Below are 25,478 nucleotides of genomic sequence, written 5' to 3' on the forward strand. Positions count from 1 at the left end.
GCCCGCCTCGTTTTCTCCCCTTCCCCTCTGCTCCGCACCTACGCATCGCCGCCTCCTCCCCTCTCTGTCTAGTCCTCCCAGAGTCTAGTCCTCGTCTTCCTCCCGCAACCACCTCGTCCCTATCCGCAGCAACCGTTCGCCGCGGCGCGCGAGACCAGCTCGATCCGACCGATGGCGGCCATGGCTTCCCTGCCCCGCGCGGCCCGCCTCCTCCGATCCGCCGTCGGGCGGCTGAGGTCGCCCCCTCCGCCTCCGGCGCGGCCCTTCTCCAGCGCCGCGGGGACCGGGACCGGGACGGGGGCGGGGACCGGGCGCGAGGCTGCGATCGTCGCCGCCGCCGTGGCGCTGGCCGGGTCCGGGCTCGGGCTGTGGCTGAAACCGCCCTCGCTCGCCGACTCCGGCGAGGCGGTCGGCGGCCAGATCTTGGTCGCCGGCGCCACGGAGGCCCGGGAGGAGAAGGGTCGATTCCTGTTCGCAGGTGAGCGTCCTGTCCTTCCCGCTTGCTTCCTCCTGGTCTGCGATCTCTCTGTCTCCGGTCTCCGTGCTGGTTGAGGGGTTTAATTTGATTGATGGACTCGCGCGTTCGGGTTAGGGGGTTTCTGCTGCTGCGATCTCTGCCGCCGCTATTGTTTCGTGTTAGTGTGGCTTGGCTTACTGCTTTGCATTAGGATGCTTGGAGCTTTGCGCGGTAAAGCTACAAACTGTGCCAAGTCGTCTCCTTGCAAGGTTGTACGCTTCTGCTGCTTTTGATCGCCCGTTTACACGGTCTGCTTGGGTTGCGAGCGGTACGGTGTTGTCCTGGCTGTACCGATCCAGCTACTTAAGTGATAGGCCAATTGGTCACTAGATTCCAAACTAGGTGACGCGGCGTCACCGCACAGGAAAGTCCGTTACGATTTCTGCTTTTCGATCAACAGCACGTAAGCATGCGCTGCTAAATGCGTGCAGTTTTCCTTAGTTGTCTGAGTTTATATTCTTCAAGCTTAGCAAATCTGAGTGGTGTGTTGATCTGATTATAATCCTATCGTTTTTGTTCTTCTCTTCACTCTGCGCGTCCTACAGACTCATTCCGCAGAAGGGTGTTCTTTAACTACGAGAAGAGGATACGGCTTCTCAGCCCTCCTGAAAAGGTAATGTATGTAGTGCTGCATTAAGGATATTCGGGGAAATTCGATTCAGTAAGTTTTGGCAACAAATTTCTAACTGGTTTATTTCTGGATAGATCTTCGAGTACTTTGCATCTGTGAGGAACCCAGAAGGCGAAGTTTACATGTTGCCCGCTGACTTGATGAGGGCAGTAGTCCCTGTTTTCCCTCCATCTGAGTCGACTGCAGTTCGCGAAGGGCGATTAAGGGGGGAGCGGAGCCCTGGAGAGTTGCATTGTGCTCCATCGGAATTCTTCATGATGTTCGACACAAATAGCGATGGCCTCATCTCCTTTGCCGAGTAAGTGGAATGAACTTTAGAAAAATGCTGTATCTATTCACTGTATTCAGAATATTGAACTTAAGCCACTTGGATTTCTGCATAAATATTGTCCTCGGTTTATTGTAAGAAAACCTTGAAAATCTGTAGGTGTTTGTATAGCACCTGTTCAGGATAAATGAAGTAGTGTATATATCAATAAACATGGCACCACGCCATAGGTACGATGCATGTATTGGAAGTCATGGTGAATACCATAGCTATTTGCTGTATGATGCACTGCTAGACAGGTATATTATTAGTTTCTAAATTTCCTGTGGTGTCTTGACAGGTACATCTTTTTTGTGACATTGCTCAGCATTCCCGAGTCAAATTTCAGTGCGGCTTTCAAAATGTTCGACGTTGACCATAGCGGGTGAGTTCTTATCCTACCACCACACTCGGTCTTGATAATATGTTCTGCAGTGTGCTGTTTCTTAGACATCAACTTGTTCGGTTCTATTTGTGTTTGGCAAATGAACAAGAAGAATTTGATGGAGTGAGAGAAAATTGAACTTATGTCAAGTCTAGTTCACTTCAGTTTGAAATTCTTTTTTCCTGTGTAATGCATATGTTGTTTAGTAAAGCTGCTAAAGGTATGTTTTTCCTTTAATTTCTCTTGTATTCATGCACGGACAAGAATATATTTAAAAAGTCTTGTTTGTGCTATACTATTGTTTACCTGTGATCATTGCCTGCAGTTAATTTATCTCGCCCAGAAAAAGACCTGCTCTTTATGAGCATGTTCAATCATCTGACTTCTTAGTTGATGATAACAGAAGGGTATGGATAAATTTCGGCCACCTTCTCAATGTAAATTTGCTGTTCTCATCTGGGACATGACATCTTTTTCAGGGTGATCGACAGAGAGGAGTTTAAGAAAATAATGGCACTGATGCGGTCTTTTAATAGACAAGGAGCCACCCATAAGGATGGCTTACGTATTGGACTTAAAGTTGGCCAGCCTGTGGAAAATGGTGGAGTGGTTGAGTTCTTCTTTGGTAATGATGGCAATGGACCTCTACACTATGATAAGTTTACAAAATTTTTGAAGGATTTGCATGACGAGGTGATTTGCTTCTTTCATTCTTTTGTCAACACATGATGATTTGTCCACAAATATTGCCTCCTGACTTGACCTGGAAGGAAAATGCATTTATATTTTTATCCAACACCTACTTTTTATAGCATGTATATTTTTATCCAACACCTACTTTTCATGGCACCAATATAGACATATGCCTGCCTGCCAATGGTTGTTTATTTCCTTCATTGCCTCAATAATTTCTGTTCAGTCATCTGAACTTACCCTTTTAAGTTGGTTAAGTTCTCTAAACTTTATAGACTACTGCAATATTTCCTAACTTGACTGATGTTTTTAAAATAGTACATCACGTAGGGATTATTTTGCATTCTACACACTATTTCATGCTATCTGTATTTACCATTCTCTCTGTTCAATTTCCATGCAGATTATTCTTCTGGAGTTCAGTCATTATGATGTCAAGTCATCTAAAACAATACCAGCAAAGGATTTTGCATTTTCCATGGTTGCTTCTGCTGACATGAATCACATCAGCATGCTGCTTGATAGAGTTGATGATTTGGTCAATAAGCCTGATCTGAAGGACATTCGCATATCCTTTGAGGTACGATTTGCCGCCTTGGTCACATGAATTATATTCCACTGAGATTATTTTTCTTATTGTTCTCATGGATGTTTATCTGGTACTTCAGGAGTTTAAGGCATTTGCTTATTTGCGCCGAAGATTGGAGCCACTGTCGATGGCCATCTTCGCATATGGGAAAGTGAACGGATTGTTGACAAAGCAGGATCTAAAACGTGCGGCGCAACATGTAAGTTTTTTTTCCACCAAGTTTGGTGTGCTTGTTTATTTTATTTTGGCATCACAAGTCTAAGTTGATTATTGAGACAGAGCAAACTTTTGAGCTAGCTGATCAAACACTGAGAAGTCACTTTTGACTTACTTGACAAATGATCAGCTGTTTTCTAAAACTTGGTCACTGAGCTGCTAACTGATGTTCTAGCCATCTAAGTTTTCATTTTTATTTGTGTTGTAGGTTTGCGGGGTTGACTTAACTGATAGAGTGCTGGACATCATTTTTCATGTGTTCGACACAAATCAGGATGGGAACCTGAGCTCGGAAGAGTTCTTAAGAGCGTTACAAAGACGAGAAACTGATATTCGTCAACCAACAATACCCGGCCCTTTGGGGTTCTTGTCTTGCTGGTTCAATGGTAGGAAGTGTTCTTCACTTCGACAGATGGTGTTCTGATTGGTTCTCTCTATGATCCTCAATATAAATGTCGTTCGACTTTTTATTGTCATCTCGAGGTAAGTATGTGAATAGTTTGTTCTACTGTTCTATTATGGTATCTTATTTTGACACGATTTTCATCGATGTTCAGGTGCAGAAGATAACCACCAAGTAGTGCGCTGCTGCTGGACGTCGAAAAGATTTTGCTGTAAATATCGTCCGTGTGGGCCCAGTAACTGTAAATAGTGTCTTGTCTACGTTGTGTTATTCTCATCCCGTTTGTAAATTAAACCCCATATGACCTTAAGAAGTCCTTGTCAAATGTCTTCCATTCACCTGTATTTTTAGTCAGAAGGTTTTCTCTGCTTTTACCTCAAGCGAATACAGAATATACGCTCTTACAGGAAATATAACACCTAAACAAATTACAATCCACCATCGACAACATCAAAACTTTACTCCCCTAGTGAAAAAGTTCCAAGTTCTCTTTTCTAGCAAACATGAGCATTCTGTTCCCTAGAAATAACCGTGCCTGCAGGGTTCCTGGAACCAGTGGCAGCCGTCATGTTTCGAATTCAGTGGAAGTGAAAATAATTGGAACTGCTAAAATTTTAACTGAAAAATCACCTGAAGCAGATACCAGCAGTTTTCTGCGCTGAAAATGATTTGAAGTGATGACAAATTTGAGAAAGTTCTCAAATTCAAAACTGAAAATCAGTGGGAAAACTAACATAGGAGATGGCGAGGACAACTACAGAGGAACCATTTCTGAAAATAGGGCTTGGTTGGGCGTTTGGCCACGCTACGGGAGATGATTTCTCTGCATACCATTTCACTGACATATGGGTCCCACGTGTTAGTGACCCACCTGAAGGTACATTTGGCGTACCGGTTGTTATGCCCGAAATGCAAACCCTGCACTGACCGTGACTGCAGCAGGTGGCACCGATTTCCTTGCGGAAGTCATCACATCAAAACTGTAACAAAGCCCATGATACCACGATTTTACGACCAAGCAAAGGTAGCATCTAGCAGTGCACCAATCTATTTACACAGCACACAGCAGCACCCCACATGGAGAGGAAGCGCAGCATATTTACAATTGTTCCTTCCCATCACAGCATTCCTGGGGTACACGGCCACACGCCCACACGGGGGTACACGGGCGCAGTAGTCTAAGTCCGGCGACCCTCAGGCACGCCGACACGACACAAAGACCAATATGTACAGACTGCTCAAGCTTGTTCTTGCAAAAATATGTACAGGGAGGCCTGCTCTAGCCAGGCCAACATTTGCTTACAGTTACAGGTCGCTGCTTCTGCTGGAGTGCCGGGCCGGGCCTGGCCGTATCACTCCGGCCGCACGGTGATCAGGTTGGGGAGGGCTGCCAGCCGGAGCTTCTTGATCTCGGCCGCCGTCACCCGGCAGGACTCAAGGGACAGGGAGCGCAGGTTCTGCAACGGCGTCAGGTGGTGGAGGCCCGAGTTGGACACCCGGGAGTTGGACACGTTCAGCGACACCAGTGCGGTCAGGCCTGTGGCCAGGTGAAACTGTTAGGCGAGAATCAACAAACGTACTGATAAATGCGTGTTGAAAGAACAACTGAACAAGCAGCAAAAAGAACACGTACCAGAGATCAGCTCCAGGGTTTTGTCCGTGAGGTTGCCATTCTGAGATAGGTTGAGCAGCGTCAGAGCTTTCAGGTCCTTGATGTTCTTCACGCCCGCATCCGTGATCATCCCACCACAGACCTCCAGGGACTGAAGATTCTTGAAAACTGAAACAGCAGTTTGATGTTCAAAATGCAGCTAGATTCCTTACTAAAGAGAGCCACTGATATAAATAGATGCAATGCTCCTGTAAGATGGTTGCAAACAGAAACGAAACGGCTCCCCTAGCCAAGAAAGCTGCTGCATTTTTCAGCGCCAACATAGTAAGTAGTCCACACGTGTCATCTTTTGAGTATGTGCACTTACATCTGAAGCAGTTTGTGCCTGCGTCAGTTATGCGAGCTCCAAATAGGTCAAGGTGTGTCAGTCCAGTGAGACCTGCATTAAGGCCCATGCCATGATATGGTTATGTAATCTTAAGTCTATAACAATGCAAAACCTTGCCTACTGACACTGGGAAACCCCTACTACAATACAATTTACATGTGAAACAACATCATCTTCAGAAGTGGAAATAAGCTAATCAGAGAACTGATAACAACATGCAAAACTAACATAACCGTCAAACCATTTTTCTGCAATGAAACCCCTTGTAGGTGGTAAGACACTTTTGGTTATGTAAAAAGCAACCATACTAGTCTAACTAATATGAGCAGCATACTTGTAAGAGCCGCTAAACCAGTATCTGTGATTTGGCGATTGTCAAGATTAAGGGACTTCAGTGAACTCAAGCCAGAAATCTTCTTCAAACCAATGTCAGTAACCAATGTAAAAGAGAGATTGATGCTCTGCAAATTACGTAGACCTGCAGCAACAGAACAACTTAATATCTGATTTTGAAACAAATATAAACTACAATATATTTTAAAAAGTTAAAATCATCCTAGTGTAACAACTTGAAGTCATAAATCATGAAGTGTATGGGTAAGAAGCATCTATTGAGAACTCAGGCCAATTTTATAAAAGGCTGCAGCAATAGCAGTGTAAATTAACAAGCCAATACGGAATCTGAACTGCCCTATGGGCAGAGATTAAAAAGAAAAGAAAAGAAAAGAAAATCAACTGTGAATACTGCTAGCATTTGTGTAGGATTTTAAACAAACCAGAGAGATGACGAAGTCCATTGCTACCAACTTCAGTGTCTGAAAGCTCCAGGCTTTTTAGCTGCATGAGGCCTACAGCACATCAAGATGCAAAAAATAGATCAATAGATGCTTAGCAACAACCAAAAAAAGCTCAAAATGTTAAATGTAGTAGCAAACAATGAAAAAAAAGTGAGCATATATGGGATTTCAGCAGACGAGCAAGGATAATAAACAAAAAAGAATTAAAAAGAAACAGGCCAACAACATATGTCGCTTCACAAACAGTAAGCTATGGCTTATGTCTTACTGTATGAGTCCATTTATTCCGTGTGTTTTTTTGTCTCAAATTTTTTCTTAATAAAACACCAGGAAACACAACATAATTAATAATTGCCAGCATTATTTTGAAATTTATCAAGGGATTGAAAGCTCACCTTTCAGGTGAAATAGACCCTCATCACCAATCTTGCATGAGTCCAAATTCAAGCACTCCAAGTTGATCAAATCTGAAAGGAACAAAGGGCATCAGAAAAAAAAACAGTTTCCTTATTATGCATCAATTGATACACAGTGGCATTATAATTCTGATGTACTTCTAGAAGGATAAATATAAGAATTGTGTGCTTCCATGATTCCACTAAATGTTGTACTTATAGGCTTATAGCACGTGCACAGAATGTCATGCAGGCTTCCTTGAAGATGCCATCCGGGCTTGCATCTCCTTTCATCTTATTAGCATTACTTGCGCATGAAAGAAACAGTGAACACTGATTTATAAGGAAAAGGTCTGGTTATTTTTCTTATAATGATAATGATCAGGTTTTATGGAATACTACATTAAAACGCTTTACCACAAAATATGCAACATAATTGTTACTTATATATAAATCCTAAGGTGAATTAATTTAAAGATAAAAAATAAATAATATTTACCTTTTAAATGAATTAAACAGGCATCTGTAATGTGGTTGAACCCTAAATTTAGAGCCTTCAATTTGACAAGACCTGAAAGGCAGCGCCAGTCAATGAACTGATGAAGTAAACAAAAGTTAGATTTAAAGGATATGAAATGGGGTTGCATACACAGCCAGCTCGCAGCAAAACTGGTACAAGCATACTATATGTTTGACAAGTTATTTGGTGCAGTGAGATATATATTGATAACCTACAACTTTAATCATTAATATAGCCAAGAAAAACGATGAAACACTTCCCTATAACAGATAATTGAGTTTGCCAAAAGTTCAGTAATCTGCATCATTTTTACCTTCCAAGTTCTCACAGCCTTCGTCGCATATGCCACACCTACTTAAATTCAGCAAAACCAGCGAAGCCAATCCTGCAATAGCATTACTCTTAGTATCTTAGTGATGTTTTGGTATCCAAGTGGTTGACTTGAAGCCGTTTATGCAACAGTCTAAATGGATACTACTGTAGAGTCCATCGCCAGAAGTGTACACATGGGGAAGAGAAAGAGGACTAAATTGACGGCACAGTATGCCCAGAAAAAGATACAAAACCTGATACAACCTCCAAACAAGCTGCAGTGACTGCACAGCCCTCCAGGTTTAGATGAGCTAGCTTGTGTAGACCTGAATGAAATGAACCAACAATACAAAACATGAGCTAACTTCAACTGAAACTTCATGTTACTGAACTACTAAAACCAATCAGTTATTCAAACAAAAATATGAATACCTACACAAGGGATGTAACTTCAGACAGTCAAACCCACCAAGGTAAAACAAGAACCAAACATTGCAATGAATAAAAGGAAGAAACTTATTTATGTTTCATGGAGTTACCTCTCAGATAAGATACACCAAAATCAGAGATTTTGCAGGATGATAGTTGTAGTTCTCTCAAATTTGTGAGATCTGCAGGAGGAAAATGGTATTTGTTAGCCTTGGAGATCATTGTAAGTTACCATGTACTGATCTTCACGACAGTCAGCTAAGGGGAGGTGCTACCTGATAAATATTTCATATCTGAATCTGTGATGCAATTACAGTATCTCAGGTTCAGTTTTTCCAGTTTTCTCAAGCCTGTAACACAAAGTTCTGTTAAGCATCCAATGGAATTTAATCTGAATTCACATCATAGGTGTATACAAGTTTTTTCCCCTTTAGAACATGCAAAGATAAGCATTATGCATGTTGGGACACCAAAAGGCTCACAACTATTCAGTTGTCTTGATAACAAACTAACAAAAGTAGCTGGCGCTGCAACGTATTCCAAGTTTGCAGAAAATAAGGTGGCAGTCTGGTCATAATTCATAATTGATGAGCTTAGAGAGAAAAGGATACCTTTCAAATGCACAAGCCCACCATGAATCTTTGGGCATCGCTCGAGGTCTAAGTTTACCAAATTAACTAAGTTTGCAAAGGCTTTTGCTCCTTCAGCAGTAACAGCAGCACATTTCTTAATGCTCAGTGATGTCAAGTTTAAAAAGCCTGCAAAGTTAGGATGTTATCTTGGCAGAATAACAAAAACAAGATCTCTAATGCTGAAGCTGAACAAGGTTGACATCACAATATCATACAGCTGGCAGCAAACTCAGCTGTTGTGTTATCAGCTTAACACTGACCTGATAATGTTTTAAGTCCATGTTCTGAGATTTGATCACAGTAATCACATGCCAAACTTTGCATGCTCGAGCAATCTTTAAGAAGACTCAATCCACTATCAGTCACATCTGAGCAAGAGATGTCAACAGATAGCAAGGACTGCCCTTGAGAAGCCACTACTTCCATCCAAACATCAGTCACTCCAGGGTACTCTCCCAGACAAATATCCTGTTACAAGAAGATGTCCCAAGTTAGGTCCCGTTCGATATAGTGCACATCATTAAGCTTAAGACTAGGCCATGCAGGCCCCAACAAAACAGTAGATATCAGGGCCTAGTAAGATGCCTTTCTCGTTCCCTAACAGTAGATACTAGGCCTGATCGATTGGAACATGGATTATACATCCCTGTTCAGATTCCACAGGAAAGGCAGAGTTACATTACATCATTCCTTAAATTTCCAAACAATGGTGTAAAATTCCCTGCAATTAAGTTCACCCAGAATGGTGTGCCAAACAAGAACAGAATCATCACCTGCAAATCACAATCACGGAAAGCCCCAAGGGATGCCTCCGTGAGGCCTCCACACTCCACCAGCTCATTGAATATCTGCTGACTAAGATCCCTGGGCAGCAGGGAGAAATCAGAGTAGCTATTCATGTCCTGCAATCATCCCCATCGATTCAGCCAAGAACAAGCACTCCTTCAGCAAACAGGAAAGGCAGTAAAATCACCTCGCGGACTTTGGCCACGCACAGCTCCACAAGCGACGGGCACCGGCCCAGCGCTGGCCCCCGCGCTCTCCTGTGCACATCAGCAGAGTTGCTGCGAGGCAGCGTGTGCAGGAGCCACTTGAAGCTGCCGCTCTTGGAGAACCTGGCGCTGTAGAGATCATCCTCGTGGACCAGCTGGCCCCTCTTCCTCGAGCAGGCGCTGCCCATGGTGACGGTGCACTGAACGGAAACCAATCACTCCTGGCCCTCAATGGGTTCAAAAGAAGGCACAACAGTATGGCTTCTGGCTGATGATTTGTGATTTTTTACGACCATATCATCCATTCCCCGCGTGATTACGACTATTGACAGACTTCACTTTCTTCGTCCCCATCCTGCAGGCGCCATCAAAACGTCGTAGGGTTTTCAGATTTTTCACTCTCACTGCAGCAAACAAGCGCACAAGCAATAGCCAGACTATGTACGCAAGCAATACTTAACCCCCCCCCCCCCCCCCCAATCACTCAATTCCGGGTCAGATGTTCATCCTGCACGCAATTAGAGACTTGCAATGACACACTGCCAGTCCTAAATGTGATCAAACTCGCAAGAATAAATTAGTCCTACGACAATAGAATCAGCCATCACCTACGCAAGGAGCAAAGCACAAATCCTGGGAGCGTACGATTGAAACACAAATATCCCCAAGACAGATAATTGCATCAAATTTTCTCGGAGAAACAGAAAAATGCCCAAAATCTCTGTCCATAATCACGAAGCTCAAGACGAAAATCGCAAGCGCTGCGAGAGCACGCTGGACAGATCAACAACCCCCGAAAAATCGCGCCAAATTAACAAGCAAGAGATCAAATCCACCCGATCGGGTACGGGATTCTCACCGAGACGCCGCTGAGCCACCGTGCCAGTGTTTAGCCTCGGATTAAGGTCAAAATAAGCTTCGCGCCTCTTCGAATCATCATCGCATCTAGCCTAAACGAACCCGCGAAAGGGAAAGGGAGAGCGAGAGGGACACGAAGGCGCGGTCGCGAGGAGTGAGAGGCGGAGAAGAAATGGTTAAAGCGAGAGCCGAAGCAGCGGGTGAGTTCCACGTGTCGCGAGGCGCGGATCTGCGCCATATGACTGCTGCTGCGGGATCTGTCACTGACAAGGAGGTCACGAGGCGTGTTGGCCAGCATGTCAGTGACTGACATCGGATGGCGGGTTGGTGGCCGATAGAGATGTGGGGATGGGGGCCACGCCACAGGGAAGCGGAGCGGATAAGGCAGAGGAGGAGAGAACCCCCGGGTTGCGCTGCCGGTTTTTGTGGGCCCGTGGCCGCTGGTCCGTCCTACGGTCTACACGTGGGCCCCGCGGTTTTACTCGCTCCGTTACGACTTTTTTCAATTCGGTTGTGCGAGAACTGAACGGTTGGTTGTGCGCTCCCACGGCCTGCACGCTGTACGGTCGTAGCGTACTACACGTACGTTACATTTGCATATTGCCGTATTAGTATGGTGGCATCTTCTGCCCAGCTTTGGTGTCGATTTAGATTTTGCTCGATAGAGAAATAATGTACGCGTATAGCTCGTACATGTGAAAGCGATTTAACGTATCGAGTGCGATGTCCTTCCAAATAGTATAAATTTTTATTGTTTTATTTTATTTATACTATTCATCTTGTTGAATATTGAAGACAATCAAGTGAAAGATGTGGCAATAAAAAAGTTTAATAAATAAGGGAAAATATTAAAAAACATCCTGCAGTTTAAAGAATTTGATAAAAGCATCCTAGGCTCCTAAACATAGAAGTTGTTGTTACAGTGCATCGGTCTAGTCCATATGGAAAAAAAATAATGTTGTAGCACACTGACTAATAGGCGAAGGACTTATCTATCCTCTTTGCCATTTTTTTTCATTCATTGAGATCACAAGTATAAAAATACTTATTATCTAATAATCTAGACATGACTGGACCATGAATATAACGAGATGCATCTTTTCCTCTAGTTGTCCTAAAGAATTTATTGTCTAGGGGTAGTTTAATCAAACCAGATCATCATTTAATTTGAGAAAAATGTTAATCAATAAACTTAATACAATGGTCTCAATGTTTGAGCCAGAAAGTAACTTGCAAAGGTTATATATAGGCTACGGAGCTATATTTATTTTTTATTGACGGGAAGAGCATACAAATTGACAACATATAACTGTTATTTTAAATCTCGTGGTCTATAGTTCGTGTAGAACAAATTAAACCATAGAAGCTATATTAAGATGGAACACCTTATATTTTTATGCTCATGTATATCCTTTATGTAGGAACACAACAATTTCCCTATGTATGGCTAAGAGAGTCGCTTATCGTATTCCTTGACACCAAGCTGCTTCTGTAAAGCTAAATCAACATTACGTCTCTTATGAACCGTAATCTAAACAAAACGAGGACTTAGCCACAAAAAACAAAAACCAAACAGCTTATTACCGCCGGGGCGATGGATGTAACGAAGCCGTTGGCGGAACATTTGTTGCGATGGAGCCGCCGTTGAGCTGCTGAACTGACCGAGAAATGTCTCCAGCGCTGACCCAATCCAGCCCGGCAGCGCCCGAGCCCCGCCAGCCTTCCCCGTTACTCCCGAAACACCGCGACCAGGGGCCCACCCGCCAGCGCCACACCAACCTACCGCCCCGCCAGCGTCGCGCGGGGCCCGGGTCCCACCTGGCAGCAAGCCGGCCACCAATACAATACCCCGCGCGTCGGCGTCGTTTACCAGTCTCCCCTCCCGGTCGTCGGTCTCGAGCGACCCCGCCTCACTACCTCCTCCGCCTCCCGCCCGGTCCTGGCACACGGTTTCCACGCCAGCAAGGGGGTGCCCACCGCAACGATCCCATCAGATCAAAAGGGAATTCCTGAGAGAGAGAGAGAGAGAGAGAGAGAGAGAGAGAGGAATCCTTCTTCGCCATTTCCGTCCAAGTGTTCCTTCCTTCCCCCGTGGAGTCGTGCCTGCCGGTTTAGGTGGGGCGGCGGGACGGGAGCCCGGCCGGCTGCGGCGGAGCTCGGCGCTCGAGTTCTCTTCTCTCCGGTGAGTGCTAACATTCCTGCCGGAGCTTCCGGAGTTCCAGGACTCGGCTTCCAACTGAGTGTTCTGTTCCCGCGATTGGTTGCTGTCTGTTCAGATTGCTGTCTGGTCTGTTTTTCGGTGGATTGCAGACTAGCAGCAAAAGGTTCGTTGCTGGTCCTGCTTTGGCAGACCTTTCGTGGTATAGGGAAATAGGATTGTTGGCGGCATACTATGCTCGTGTTGTGGAAACGAGGGTTTGAGGAAGCGGAATCCGGCAGCTTTGCTTCTCGCTTGATCGGATTGCGGGCTTGACCTCTTGATTCCTGAAGCTACTGTTTTTTTTCCTTCCCTTTTTGAAATGCCTGGAGCTACAGTTTTGCTCTAATTAGCAATGGATACCATGTTTGGGTACTTGGTAGTATATGCCATTTGAGGCCTTCTGTGTATCCTTTTCTTGTACCTGCTTGTTATGGTGCATGATCAACTATCATCTGACAGAAACGGACAGATTTTTTTCTCTTCTTTGCCACTTTGATCTCTCCGCCCTACTTGACTGTGTATGCTGTCCGAGTAATTGTTTGGACTGTACCAATTATAGACGTTGCTGTACCAATTAGACCTTGCACAGTATCGGCAGAAACGAGATCTTTTTCCCACTTTCCTTTTTTAGTTGTTTTGAATATAATAAATGCATAGTTGAGGCTTCTGCCAAGAATATTGATGATATAGACGGTTTTGTTAGAGGCAAAGACAGCTTATTCATAGTGCCCAGCAAATTAGTAGGGCAAATGAATTCATAGGTCAGAATATTATGTGCATTTACAATCAAAGTATTCCGTTTCTAGATGGTAAATATTTGTTCTGCTCACTTAATTTTACCCTCCAGTTTTACTCAGAGGAAATTAGCATTTTTATTTCCTAACCAAATGCATGTTTTTTTTTTGCATACTTTGATGATATAGGCATATCAAGTGCCAGCTCATATTGTACTACACTAGCTAATTTTGTTTCTCATTCGTAAGTTGCTAAACTGAACGCCTTAGTTCTTTCTGGTTTGATTGAACCTACTAGAAGGGAAAGGAGGACAGCATTTACTGTGTGAGTCATATAAGACAGCTTCCTTCCATGATGTGCTCATGTAAAGAAACCAAGTACAAATGAAGCACAATGTTGTCCTTTGTTCGAGGATTGAAGACAGGTAGCGCTGTGGTAGTTGCCACAACTGCGGGAATGTTTCTTGTGTGTTTTGAGTCCCTCTGCCCCTGTTTTGGCTCAAAAGCGAAGGATGGAAGCGAAGATCATGTTCTTTCAGGACATTCCAATTCCTGTAAGTTAAAAATGACATCTGGGTGATCATGATAAAACCTCTCAACACAGCAAAGCATGTCTAACCTGCTTGCTGTATGAAGTTAATACTACTCCCTACGTTCCAAATTATAGTTCACTTTAGTGTTGTCCTAGTCAAACTTATCTAACTTTGACTAAGTTTATAGAAAAAAAGCATCAACATCTACAATATTAAATTGGTTTCATCCACAATGAAATATGTCTTGACAGTGCATTTCTTTGATATTGTAGATATTATATTTTTCTATAAACTTGGTCAAAGTTAAACAAGTTTGACTTTTTTTTGACGCCCCAAATTTGACTTCGGACAAAAGCCAAAGTAAACTATAATTTGGAACAGAGGGAGTAGCATAAGAGACACATTTGTACTTCGTGGTGGTACAAAACACTCACCAACGGTTGTGATATATTGCTTTTCTTTTTTTTTCAGTGAGTTCTTCTGAAATGAGGTCAATTTCTGATAGAATTCCTGCAAGCCCGCTTCGAATACCTGCAAGTCCATCTAGATTTTCATTGTCTTCGCCTCCAAGTGGAAACGAGCCGTTAAACCTGAGTCTTGAACATGTTGTTAAACTGACGCATAACTTCTCGCCAACCTTGATGATTGGCGAAGGTTATTTTGGAAAGGTCTACAGAGCGGAGCTGCGAGATGGACGTGTCATAGCTATTAAAAGGGCGAAAAAGGTAACTTATTTTTTCCAGGAAACTATACCAGCAAATTTCCTTGCTACAATTATTTCACTTTAGCCCGCATGTTGCCTAGTTGGGTTGGACACTTCGTTAGTTATGGAGGCTCTATTTGTGTGGAGCCTTATTTAGACGAAGCTTATATTCTACTCTTTCTTTTCCATACACACAGTTGCTCACTTGCACCCGCATACATTCATATGCAATATATTGGGGGTGGAATCAAGATTGAGCTATAGAGTGGATAATCCAGGTTTAGTATGGTAGGTCCATTAAATGATATATATTTATAGACCAAAAGAACAATAGATGGGTGATAATTGATGAACTATGCACTCATATTCCTTCTTTATTCCAGCAATAGAGGAAATGTTATGCGCTGGTCTTTATTTATCTATATGCTTGTTTGTAAGTTTTGCACTGGCAATTTTACTCTAAGCTATTGTTTGCAGCATGAACTGTGGTTTTGATATGTTTTCATTTTGCAGGAACATTTTGTTTCTTTACGTGCTGAGTTTAGCAATGAAGTCACATTGCTAAAAAATATTGAACATAGGAATTTGGTCCAATTGCTTGGCTATATTGACAAAGCCAATGAACGGCTTATCATAACTGAGTACGTATCAAATGGCACTCTTAGGGAACATTTGGATGGTAAGCTGCAAACCAGATTGTTAGTTTCTTGTATTCCTTCCAAAAAATGTTTGATCTGATATTTTTGAAATCATCTTTCAGGTCAACATGGTCTAGTTTTGGGATTTAATCAGCGGCTTGAAATAGCTATAGATGTTGCCCATGGATTAACTTATTTACATCTATATGCAGGTACGCTTAGCCTACATGTTTCCATTTATTAAGCATCAAGCAATTTAGTTAAATACCACTGATATGTTCTTCTGCCTTTCTTCGATCCGACTCTGCACTTGTACTACGTCACAGCTGAAGTAAGGAAAACATAGTGACCATCATTCCTAGGGCAGTTTTTTGAAGAGAATATTTTCCATTTGCTACTAATGCCTGTTTGGATAGGGCGATTGGGATCCGATTCCTTAGAATTTAGTTCATATTTGAACTAAATCTGAAATTTGTAGAGGACAACCACCCAATCCAAATAGGCCATAAGAAACTGTGTCCAGATTTGTTTTGGATCAAACTCTTTTGGTCTTCGACGTAATACAAAATATGAACTAATGTCTTGAATATGTAAAGTTATATCTCTATTAGATAAAAAATAAGCTATTGTAACAGATTTATTTTAGTGTTGATGTGGTATGCATCCAGATAACAGGAAGATCTGTTTTGTTAACTCCTATTGACAACCTGTACAAGTTTATTAACTCATAGTTTTCTGCCATTCTCTTTTGCCTATAGAGAAGCCCATAATTCACAGGGATGTGAAGTCATCAAACATTCTACTCACAGAATGCTTCAGGGCCAAAGTGGCCGACTTTGGATTTGCAAGAACAGGTCCTACTGAGCCAGGACAGTCACAGATTCAGACTGATGTGAGAGGAACGGCTGGCTATGTAGATCCAGAGTATCTGAGGACAAACCATCTTACAATCAAGAGCGATGTGTTCTCCTATGGTATTTTGCTCCTAGAAATTCTTTCAGGCCGTCGTCCTATTGAGGTCAGGAGGGGTGCAACAGAAAGGATTACAGTGAGATGGGTATGTAATATGTATTCACTCCCTACCCTTGCACTCATACCAAGTGAACCTGTGATGTTTTTGTTTAGGTCTTTATCTCAGATTCCCTTGTTATTGATGAATTGGGTATGTAGGACAAGGTCCTTTCAGTTCCCCTAAAGTGATATCTCCAAGAGACGTAGGTCTGAGTGCCAGTTAGAACGCAGAGACAGACTGCAAAAGAAAATAGTACCAATAGAATGAACATGGAGTATCAAGTGTTGAAATAAGTATATTATAGAGTTAAAGAGATAAATTCGAGCTCATTCTTCTGTGGGTTAGTTTGTCATGCACCTCTGACTCGTGTGCATTTTCATTGACGCGTTGAGGCAGCGTGCATGCATTACAGCATTAGTTCATTTCTTGACTGGCGATTTGATAATTTATCACAATTTAAACCAAACACGAAGCTAGGTTAACTCACTATAAATGTATTCAGGGGATATAAACACCAAGACAATGGTTTTGCTAGTAGTAGTTGAGTGGGCCTTTTCTGTTGTCATTTGTATCCTAGTGTTTAAGATATCTGAGACTCAGTCTATTGCTGATACAGGCTTTCAATAAATACAACAGAGGCAATGTTAGGGACATACTGGATCCAATGCTAACTGAAGCAATAAATGAGGATATACTGAACAGAATCTTCGATGTGGCGTTCGAGTGTGTTGCTCCTACCCGCGAAGACAGACCACACATGAAAGAAGTCGTGGAGGGGCTGTGGAAGATAAGAAGGGATTATACGAAAATGCAAAGGATAGCAGAATTGACTCTCTGAATACATGAACCATCTGATCCTGGTTGCCCTTTTTGCTTGGGAGAACATAAACCAGGTCCTGGTGGCTGGTGAAGACCGAAGATTCCCACACAAAATAAATCAAATTTTGTGATTGTGAACCACTGGAATTTTGTACAGGGTTGAAAAATTGTTGTATATCAGCTCTATGTTTAGGAGATCAATGTGCCGTACACTCGTACAGTGAGTGTGGCCTGCGATTGATGATTTCCCTGAATAGCCATGAGCCCATTGATCAATTTAATCTGTTCAGCAATCTGTATCCTCAAGGAAAGCTCCTGTTTGTGGCTCTTGGACTTTTCTAACTAATAAGATGTGAAGAATCAGAGTAGGAAGGAACACTAACTTCTTCTGGGTATAGCTAGATATAACTTATAAGAGAAGCTGGAAGTTATAATTCCTCACTTGTCATTTGTAACGCTTTAAGAAGTTATAATTCCTCACTTGTCATTTGTAACGCTTCTTTGGATTGTCTATGGATTTTATAATGAAAATTTGGCCTAGGAGAAACTAGTCCAACATATACAACCAAGTGATAGATAGGTCACATTTGGATGCAGCCAAAACCCAAATTCAAATCAAATGTTGAACCCATCGCAAGCACAAAGGTCCCAGATGGTATCGGCTAACGGTACAAGCATTCTATCAATTACAGCCGCTCAATAGGAAAAAATCATCTCAACCAGCTAGCTATTAGCTTAAACCATCTGTCCATGTGCAAAGCTTCTTCCTTCAGCCAGCTGAGATGGACTGAAAGAGGACAACCTCGTCAAAATTGTCAGTATCACTTCTACAGGCACCTGTGGTGTGACACTACACTTCTTGTATTGCTGTTGCCCTTGAAAGCCATGCAATTAACAATGTATCTGGTGTCCACTTTTGACTTGTGTAATGGCTAATTGGAACACCTAGCGTACATGAAAAGGAAACTGACACTCTGTTGTTTAGGTTTCTCCCAAAGATTCACTCAATGACCCAAATAGGCCAGACAGACTTATGCTTAACTGCCCTGTTAGAAGTTCATATCAAAACTATGGTAAAATAAAGCTTGCTCTATTCACGTGCTTCATCCTAATCTACCACATAAACCTTTGCGTCCCAGGCTCGTGTTCCCAATGGAATGGTCGGAACAGAAACATCACCAGAGTAAACAAGTCAGCAGCCACATAGAGTAACCCCAGAGCAAGCAATTTGCCGTTGCCAATTACTGGAAAATGAAGAACCAGTGTGACAAATGGAATTGTATAGTATCTGAATTCAATCAATGGGGCAGGTACGAGAACTAGCGCAACTGACAGAACAAATGATAGCACCCAAACCCTCTTCTGCGTTTTCCCTGTAAGACAAGAGAATTAGAACATACAGTTCATTATAATATGTGAAAGTAGTTAGCTTCCCTACTTATAAGTAAAACAGACTTACCTAAGATGTTTATGATTGAGAACCATGAGTACACATATAGTGGAATCAACATGTACTTCATCATCCAGTTAACTTGGATAACCTTCCTCCAAATATAGAAGGTATAGTGTCTATTGTCAGCAAGAAGATACGGATGAGCAATGCTGCATCAAAAGATGGGTTTGTTAAAAGTTGGGAAACAAACAGAACTTTCAGAAGATGAAGGACATCATTGTCTGACTAAAAGAGAAAGGTGAGATGATCAAAATTCTTGTGGCATACATTTTACCACAACTCTTGCTCTGCGCTTAAAATAAAGCATTATGACAGTGAAACTATTTTTCTACTTTTCTTTTGGTTTCATTATCGTTTGCTTCACTATAGTTTTAACAAAATAATGAGCCATCACTGATACTTGTGGCAGTTCTCATACTTGGATAAAAAAAACAACATGAAGGAAGTGCCTAGGTAACAAACCTGAAGAAATGTACAGCAATGAAGCTTAAACCAAAACCCATCAATACTGCCAGAAAACTGCAGGTTTTATTCTTTCCAGACAAGTGGAACAAGTCCAATATTCGACTGGGAGTAAAATGCCATGGTAGGAGGGCAGCAGCTGAAACTAGACCGAAGTACAGAAACTGTGCAAAGTGGGGTGAAACAACATGAGCTTCCTTAGCACCTGCATCACTCAAAGCAAGGGAGTGGTTTTAGCAATGTTTAACCTATTACAAAACAAACAGCTAAAGCGTTTTGAATCACTTAAAAGTAGGACCAAGGAGAGATAAAATCTACCTAGTACTATACCACCATTCCAAATTATGAATGCAACAAATGCCACCATGACAAATATAAACGGTGCAAAGGCAATCAAAACTTCACACTTCGAATTCCATAACTTCAAGCAGATGTCCCAAACTTCCTCTGCAAGACCTGAACATTACTCATCAGCCATAAATCATATATATGGCTTCAAATTATTGCATGTAATATAAAAAAACAGAATTTCAGTAGCTTCAAATGTGAATTTCTTAATTAAAGGAGATGGAGCACTCACTGTTGTACAGTTTACTAGATTCAGAAACAACCACCTTCTTACTCATGGGACTATTAATTCGCCGCCTTCTCAAACCTTGAGCAGCAGTTTTGTTATCCCTGCCAGACACTACTTTGTCTGACTGATGTGTTGCTTCAATGTTCTCATGAGAAACATTGTCCTTGGGGTACAGATCTTGAATGTATGAGATAGCTCCATTGGCAGCAAAAAATATAATCCATATTACATTTGTCTGACGAAAAAGTATTGAAAAAGCACCAAACTGCAGCACAAAAGAAATTCATTTAAGTTGATAATCATCAGCAAATTTATGACAAACATCATAACCCTGATTACATGTTCCTACTCTGCAGGTAAAATCTATAATTTAACAATCTAGGAGTACATACTCCCTTGAGTGAGGCAAGATATACAGGGGAAAAGGACTCAAAATCAAGATTACAAGGCATTTATAGTCTACAGCAAATAACTATGATTGAAATGGTTAGTCTATAGAGGATGGTGTGAAGTCTCAAACAAAATTATGGATCCTAATAAGCTTATGTTGTGAATTTGACGATGGTGTACATATTTAGCAGAAGGTGTCAACTTATCTCACTCAATTCTATGAAACATTGTTCAAGAACTCACCATTGCACTGATCCAGAAGTGTTTCTTCAAGCAGAACAGGTACATTGCAAGAACTGCAGCTAATGATGCGACATCAGTGTAATAAAGAAAGGTAAAGAACCAGTGAACAGGATACAATGCTACAAGAATAGCATAGGTAGTTGCCTTCCTCTCTCCAATTCCTGGCCGGATGCACAAAAGCAGATCATGGAAAAGAACAGCACAGACCATTGCCATGATAACATTAGTTGATCTGAGAACTGTTGTGGAGCAAAGTACGTCAAATGTTTCTGCTACCCGAAACATCCAAGCAACAGGAAAGAAAGAAGCAAGATATGCTAGTGAAACATAATACCTGCAAAATTGCAACAACAATCCATCATGAGGTAAATTTGAGTTTGAGTCAATAAGGAATTATCAAAACTCACAGGCCAGGAGGGGTGGTGATCATGGGATCCCACGTCAAGAAATCTCCATGACAATACTGCTGTGCCTGAGGAACATGGAAGATCTCATCCTAAACACAAGGCATGGGTTAGCATGTGACTGAATGTTTTTTCATGGTTACCTCAAAAGTATTTGTTTCTTCTACGCTATGGAAACCAAGGTAGAACCACAGAAGGCAAATGTACCAATCTCCAAAATAGTTTCCTAACAAATATAGATATCACAACGCACCACTTCCTTGCTCTACTTATAAAATCTTGAGAATTCCATTTTCTAGAAAGCCAGGATTTATGATGTATGGAATATTTACTTGTGTTTCTGCATGGAAAAAATATTTCCAGCATTTGTGCAAATGTTCAAACCTCGTATTTACATGTATAAAAGACAAGCATACATCAAACACCAGTGTCTTTGCATTATTCACGAAATGAAATCGGCTTGACCACTTCTATGAAACAGGTGTATCATCCGATCTCTTGGTGAGGTTATTTCCCATAAGCACACAATTCATAGCCGACATTTAGCTACTAGTCAACTCAATTCTTTTGCTTCCATTCTCAATAGGCCACCGAGACTAGATGAAATAGCATCCATAGAAGCAACTCAGCAAGCGTAGCATCCTTGGAAGAGAAGGAACTCACCATATATGGCTCTGGCACGACCGAGTTCACCAAAGCCGCGATCGGAATCGCCCACCCGGCCACGGCCGCTGCGACAACCAGCTTTCCCATCCGCCGAGACGACCGGCTCGGCCCTCCGATTTGTCAACAACTCCTCTTCAGATCCAGCCCTGCGCCCGTGGATGCTTTCCCTCGGTCCTCACGACTCACGAGACCGTCGGAGGCTGCGGAACAGGAGAACCCAGCGTCGGGAATGACTCGGGAGCAGTATCCCGCGCAGTACGACCCGGCGGGGCGGCTTCTACGACGCGGCGGTGCTGTGGTCTCGCCGCCGCCGGAGCCCGCAGCGATCGTCGTTGCTCGGCTCCGGCTCGGAATTCGGGCTTTCGGCTCGGACTCGACTGGCGATTTCAGGCCACTAAGATAGGCCCAGCCCAACTACTTAAAATGGGGCCATTGACCTGGAGGCCTGGCCCATAACCATTCTTTTTGTTTAGGGAGAAAGCCCACAATAATTCTTTTTTTTTGAGAGATCAGCCCACAACTATTCTGTTAGGCTGTTTCGCGTCGCGAACGGGGAAGAGAAGAGACGAAACAGCGGAGCTCCGTCGTGCTCAGCTCAGATCTACTTTCTGATCCCCGACCCCGAGTGCGAAGACGACGGCGGCGCCCCGGCGTTTTTAGGCGGTGAGACTGCGCCCCTGCGGTCTTCATCGTTACTCGCTTCCATGTGAGCTATACTGCTCCTTTTTATGCCCAGTCCCGTGTCTTGCTGGTTTTGAATGGTTAGTTTGTGGGTGGAATTTTGCCATGTCGTTATTCCTGCGTCAGTGGAGAATTTGTGTAAAGACTCACCGTTAATAGGAGGCCAAGGAACCTTAATTAGAAATGGCGATTTCTTTGCTAGATTTTGTTATGCCAAACGGGGGCGGGAATAGCACTTTAGGTGTAAGATCCACCGAAGCTAATGAGTGGAGGTATATGTATTAACAGGGCATCGTTGCGGAGCTTGAACTGGCTTTGCTAGGTCCTTGATCCGGCAAAGCCACCGGAGCTAGGAGACATGGCTATAGAAGTGGGGATCAATGGAAGTAGAATAATATTCAGATACCTTGAGCTGATAGGTTTCGGGTTCCCATTGAGAAACTTGGAATGATGATTAGTTTCTATTTTTCTTTAGGTCAGCTTCAATCCAATTGCTGAAGCAGTTTTATTTGATATAATGGTGATCAATTGTCCAATTACCTTTTGTGCAGTCCCTGACACCTGAATCCTTCATAGATCACTTATACCTTCAGCCCAACATAAACCGGCAACCATCGTATTGCCACCAATTGATGAACAGCTTAGAAACCAAGAATTTCCTGCACTAGGCTCCAATTGCAAACTCACCCAGACTTGATGAGCATTTGTTGGGTCTGCTAAAGGTTTTATTCCATCCGATCGCTTGATTAGCAGAAATGCAAACTATATGAGCCTTGTGAGTCTGCCTTACAATCTCTACCATCTCTGCAAAAAAATAGATATTTTTCCACTAAACCATTTCTTTTAGCACAAGGAAACCCAAATTTGTAGAAACAAAACATAAGGGTTCTGAGGTCTTGATACAAAAGCTTCTCGAGTAAGAACAGCAGAGGTTTCACTCAAACTAAACCCCATGACCTAGCACCTAGCAGAACGGAGCGAATATAAAGTTGCCACTAAAGTGCCTAGCTTGTGTGGTACTCAACTTTCGAGAACTTATATTCTAAGATATGCAGCTCTCCTACGTGTTCTTAAGAAAGTAACGATTCAATCCTCTTGGATAGAAAACAGAATACATGCACATAGTTCCAGATGAGACTACCACGGATGTAGAACTGTAGTTTTATGGGTTTGTTTTTTGGCCATCTATAATCATTTGTTCATTCTTTATTTGAAATGTATAATTCCATCCTTGTGGAGCAAGGTTAGCCGCATTAAATTTTTCCGTCGAATCTGTTTATATATCTAACGCTCTTTTGTTTGCGACCTCTGAAGATTGTTGCTGGAGTGAAATTAATCTAGGTGCTGGTGGGAATGGCAAGTACAGCATGCTTTGTGATTGTCAGTAAGAATGACATACCAATATATGAGGCAGAAGTTGGATCTGCACCAAAAGTGTGTATCTTGGACTTCATTTCCTTCCTATACATTGGGTTCACATTACACTTAGTGATATGGCTATATCTATAGCATTTCATTTTTGTTTGTGACATGAACCATTTTGTTTTGTTGATATGGCTAACTGTTTTGTGGAGTAGTTTACTTCTCTAACATTTCTTTTGTTTAAACCAAAGTTCTAGTGTGTATTACTGTAGATAGATGTGTAGAATTGTAGTTTCACTTTGGATCCTTATGGCAGGGTTTTTCTTTCCTTTCTGAAGCAACATATCCATATGAATTAATAAGATGTATGTGTCTGTGGCAGAAAGAAGATCTGTCTTATCACCACCAGTTTATCCTGCATGCCGCGTTAGATGTTGTTCAGGACCTAGCATGGACCACAAATGCAATGTGAGTATTTTATTGGCTGTGTATTTTGATGTAGGATGTGGACGTCACCCAAAGTTATCCATCTAACATTTTATCTATTGTTTACCTCACCTAGAAACTCATAGTCTTTTACATTCCTTTTGTCAGGTTCCTGAAGTCTGTTGATAGATTCAATGACCTTGTGGTGTCTGTTTATGTAACTGCAGGTCATATCCTTCAAAAAAGTGACAGTGACAGTCCTTTTGTTGTTTTACATGACATTGACTATATATCATTATCTCGTTTTTTCAAAGCTTGATCATAATGGTGTTATTGTTTCTTTAACTGCTAATATGACACATACCAGATTCATGTTGCTTCATGACTCACGTAGTGAAGATGGAATAAAAAGCTTTTTTCAGGAGGTCCATGAACTTTACATCAAGGTAAGATAATCATTGGTCATCTACAGTAAGGAGAATTCCCCCACTGTATTCTAGATTCTTAAGTGCTGGACCATACTGTCTATCCATGAACATGGTATTCAATTCTGATGCCTCTATTTATCTTGTTTTTTGTGGCGGATATCATTTTCAACAGTAGCTTGTCATCTTTTGTGATTCTCTTTATCTGAATTTTCCCATGATAGTGATGCCACTGGTCTCGAAAACTGCATGGGTTCCTTTTTAGTTCGGTACCTTGCAAAGTTGATGCGCCGATGCATAGTTGTGTGCAGTCTCTGTGATGAATTTTGACATGTACATTGAATTCGTTATAGTTTCCAAATTTGCCCTACTTCAACCTACGGTTCTCTTCTTGTAGCATACTATAAGTTTGTTTCCTGTTGTGCAGATATTCCTCAACCCGCTTTACCTGCCTGGCTCTCGCATCACATCCTCCCATTTTGATACCAAGGTCAGGGCCCTCGCAAGGAAGTACCTGTAGTACGCAGGCATGGAGGTTTTATAAGCCAATGTAGAAGCAGGCAGCAGAGGAGGCAAAATTCATTGTTCTGGCGCCATCGTCCCGTGTCCTTGTTGCTCGGACTCTTTGAGAAATGCTGAAATGGAATGTTGTTTGGCTTATTGCACATCACACAAGTCCGAGCTTCCTGTAATTTTTCTTGGCTTTGGTTTGTGTTACGAGCTATATATGGACCATTGTTCCGAACCAAATGGCTTATGAACTGTAACTTTTGAGAATTTACTCCTTGATTAGGCAGTTCAAATCTGAATGGATCGTGTTGTACATGGCAGATCTCTAAAAGGGTGAGCATGGAAGCATTACTCTGATTCCCTATCTGTCCTTGTACGGGGGCCAGGCTTGAGCACGGCTGTGAGAACTTCACTTCTTTTTTTACCCTTTTTCCTTTGTTTGATATCATGGCGTAATCCTACCTTACCTTTCGCTCGAGTTCTATCCGCGGCCTGCGCGCACCACGCAGAAAGATCGCTCGAGTGAGGTTTGATGAGTGCCTGTCCACCAGAGAAGCTCAAGTT

The 25,478-nt window shown here is 42.4% G+C and overlaps 5 protein-coding genes across 12 annotated transcripts; 3 read left to right on the top strand and 2 right to left on the bottom strand.

Annotated features, from left to right (window-relative positions):
* LOC112899095 (calcium uptake protein, mitochondrial-like) lies at positions 1-4,107 on the top strand. Its single transcript, XM_025967428.1, has 9 exons — positions 1-478; positions 1,063-1,130; positions 1,223-1,446; positions 1,757-1,840; positions 2,320-2,533; positions 2,937-3,113; positions 3,202-3,321; positions 3,547-3,821; positions 3,896-4,107. The coding sequence occupies exons 1-8, from the start codon at positions 172-174 to the stop codon at positions 3,760-3,762; spliced, it is 1,410 nt and encodes a 469-aa protein (XP_025823213.1). The 5' UTR covers positions 1-171; the 3' UTR covers positions 3,763-3,821; positions 3,896-4,107.
* Positions 4,108-4,722: 615 nt separating this feature from the next.
* Positions 4,723-10,834, bottom strand: LOC112899094 (F-box/LRR-repeat protein 14-like). Of its 2 annotated transcripts, none has more exons than XM_025967427.1 (16): positions 10,678-10,834; positions 9,800-10,173; positions 9,600-9,728; positions 9,087-9,294; positions 8,806-8,952; positions 8,470-8,544; positions 8,305-8,376; positions 8,020-8,091; positions 7,767-7,838; positions 7,433-7,504; positions 6,934-7,005; positions 6,518-6,589; positions 6,076-6,219; positions 5,721-5,792; positions 5,375-5,521; positions 4,723-5,294 (listed from the first exon to the last, which is right to left on the bottom strand). In XM_025967427.1, exons 2-16 carry the CDS (start codon positions 10,004-10,006, stop codon positions 5,176-5,178), a joined length of 1,680 nt encoding a protein of 559 aa, XP_025823212.1. In that variant the 5' UTR covers positions 10,007-10,173; positions 10,678-10,834; the 3' UTR covers positions 4,723-5,175. The 2 variants fall into 2 exon arrangements, with proteins under 2 accessions (XP_025823212.1, XP_025823211.1); XM_025967426.1 differs by having other exon boundaries at positions 4,748-5,278.
* Positions 10,835-12,609: 1,775 nt separating this feature from the next.
* LOC112898932 (calmodulin-binding receptor-like cytoplasmic kinase 3) lies at positions 12,610-17,621 on the top strand. Of its 4 annotated transcripts, none has more exons than XM_025967249.1 (7): positions 12,610-12,858; positions 13,881-14,164; positions 14,615-14,868; positions 15,360-15,525; positions 15,607-15,696; positions 16,243-16,541; positions 17,113-17,621. In XM_025967249.1, the coding sequence occupies exons 2-7, from the start codon at positions 14,005-14,007 to the stop codon at positions 17,332-17,334; spliced, it is 1,191 nt and encodes a 396-aa protein (XP_025823034.1). In that variant the 5' UTR covers positions 12,610-12,858; positions 13,881-14,004; the 3' UTR covers positions 17,335-17,621. The 4 variants fall into 4 exon arrangements, with proteins under 4 accessions (XP_025823034.1, XP_025823032.1, XP_025823033.1 ...); XM_025967247.1 differs by having other exon boundaries at positions 13,909-14,164; XM_025967248.1 differs by having other exon boundaries at positions 13,912-14,164.
* Positions 17,622-17,907: 286 nt separating this feature from the next.
* Positions 17,908-21,893, bottom strand: LOC112898931 (dol-P-Glc:Glc(2)Man(9)GlcNAc(2)-PP-Dol alpha-1,2-glucosyltransferase). Of its 3 annotated transcripts, none has more exons than XM_025967245.1 (8): positions 21,508-21,893; positions 20,848-20,936; positions 20,441-20,774; positions 19,811-20,072; positions 19,549-19,677; positions 19,231-19,435; positions 18,775-18,917; positions 17,908-18,688 (listed from the first exon to the last, which is right to left on the bottom strand). In XM_025967245.1, exons 1-8 carry the CDS (start codon positions 21,595-21,597, stop codon positions 18,429-18,431), a joined length of 1,512 nt encoding a protein of 503 aa, XP_025823030.1. In that variant the 5' UTR covers positions 21,598-21,893; the 3' UTR covers positions 17,908-18,428. The 3 variants fall into 3 exon arrangements, with proteins under 3 accessions (XP_025823030.1, XP_025823029.1, XP_025823031.1); XM_025967244.1 differs by having other exon boundaries at positions 19,549-19,686; positions 21,508-21,889; XM_025967246.1 differs by having other exon boundaries at positions 19,549-19,686; positions 20,441-20,757; positions 21,508-21,526.
* A 132-nt stretch (positions 21,894-22,025) lies between these two features.
* On the top strand, positions 22,026-25,273 carry LOC112898933 (trafficking protein particle complex subunit 2-like). 2 transcript variants are annotated; one of them, XM_025967251.1, is made up of 6 exons: positions 22,026-22,216; positions 23,506-23,625; positions 23,936-24,021; positions 24,148-24,209; positions 24,340-24,425; positions 24,832-25,273. In XM_025967251.1, the coding sequence occupies exons 2-6, from the start codon at positions 23,545-23,547 to the stop codon at positions 24,922-24,924; spliced, it is 408 nt and encodes a 135-aa protein (XP_025823036.1). In that variant the 5' UTR covers positions 22,026-22,216; positions 23,506-23,544; the 3' UTR covers positions 24,925-25,273. The 2 variants fall into 2 exon arrangements, with proteins under 2 accessions (XP_025823036.1, XP_025823037.1); XM_025967252.1 differs by lacking the exon at positions 22,026-22,216 and having other exon boundaries at positions 22,224-23,625.
* Positions 25,274-25,478: the final 205 nt, after the last annotated feature.

The sequence above is a fragment of the Panicum hallii genome, chromosome 7, assembly GCF_002211085.1.
Source record: "Panicum hallii strain FIL2 chromosome 7, PHallii_v3.1, whole genome shotgun sequence".
NCBI lineage: Eukaryota > Viridiplantae > Streptophyta > Magnoliopsida > Poales > Poaceae > Panicum > Panicum hallii.

Coding starts and splice junctions, on each gene's coding strand:
- LOC112898933 (XM_025967251.1), top strand. CDS start 23,545: ATGGCAAGTACAGCATGCTTTGTGATTGTCAGTAAGAATGACATACCA. Junction 24,022..24,147: donor GCATGGACCACAAATGCAAT/GTGAGTATTTTA, acceptor TCCTTTTGTCAG/GTTCCTGAAGTCTGTTGATA. Junction 24,426..24,831: donor TCCATGAACTTTACATCAAG/GTAAGATAATCA, acceptor CCTGTTGTGCAG/ATATTCCTCAACCCGCTTTA.
- LOC112898932 (XM_025967249.1), top strand. CDS start 14,005: ATGTTGTCCTTTGTTCGAGGATTGAAGACAGGTAGCGCTGTGGTAGTT. Junction 15,697..16,242: donor TTATTTACATCTATATGCAG/GTACGCTTAGCC, acceptor TTTTGCCTATAG/AGAAGCCCATAATTCACAGG. Junction 16,542..17,112: donor AAAGGATTACAGTGAGATGG/GTATGTAATATG, acceptor TTGCTGATACAG/GCTTTCAATAAATACAACAG.
- LOC112899094 (XM_025967426.1), bottom strand. CDS start 10,006: ATGGGCAGCGCCTGCTCGAGGAAGAGGGGCCAGCTGGTCCACGAGGAT. Junction 8,092..8,304: donor TGGTGTATCTTATCTGAGAG/GTAACTCCATGA, acceptor CATTTCATTCAG/GTCTACACAAGCTAGCTCAT. Junction 6,590..6,933: donor GGGTCTATTTCACCTGAAAG/GTGAGCTTTCAA, acceptor GATGTGCTGTAG/GCCTCATGCAGCTAAAAAGC.
- LOC112898931 (XM_025967244.1), bottom strand. CDS start 21,597: ATGGGAAAGCTGGTTGTCGCAGCGGCCGTGGCCGGGTGGGCGATTCCG. Junction 20,937..21,507: donor TCGTGCCAGAGCCATATATG/GTGAGTTCCTTC, acceptor CCTTGTGTTTAG/GATGAGATCTTCCATGTTCC. Junction 20,073..20,440: donor ACTTCTGGATCAGTGCAATG/GTGAGTTCTTGA, acceptor TTTGTGCTGCAG/TTTGGTGCTTTTTCAATACT.
- LOC112899095 (XM_025967428.1), top strand. CDS start 172: ATGGCGGCCATGGCTTCCCTGCCCCGCGCGGCCCGCCTCCTCCGATCC. Junction 1,131..1,222: donor TTCTCAGCCCTCCTGAAAAG/GTAATGTATGTA, acceptor ATTTCTGGATAG/ATCTTCGAGTACTTTGCATC. Junction 1,841..2,319: donor TTCGACGTTGACCATAGCGG/GTGAGTTCTTAT, acceptor CATCTTTTTCAG/GGTGATCGACAGAGAGGAGT.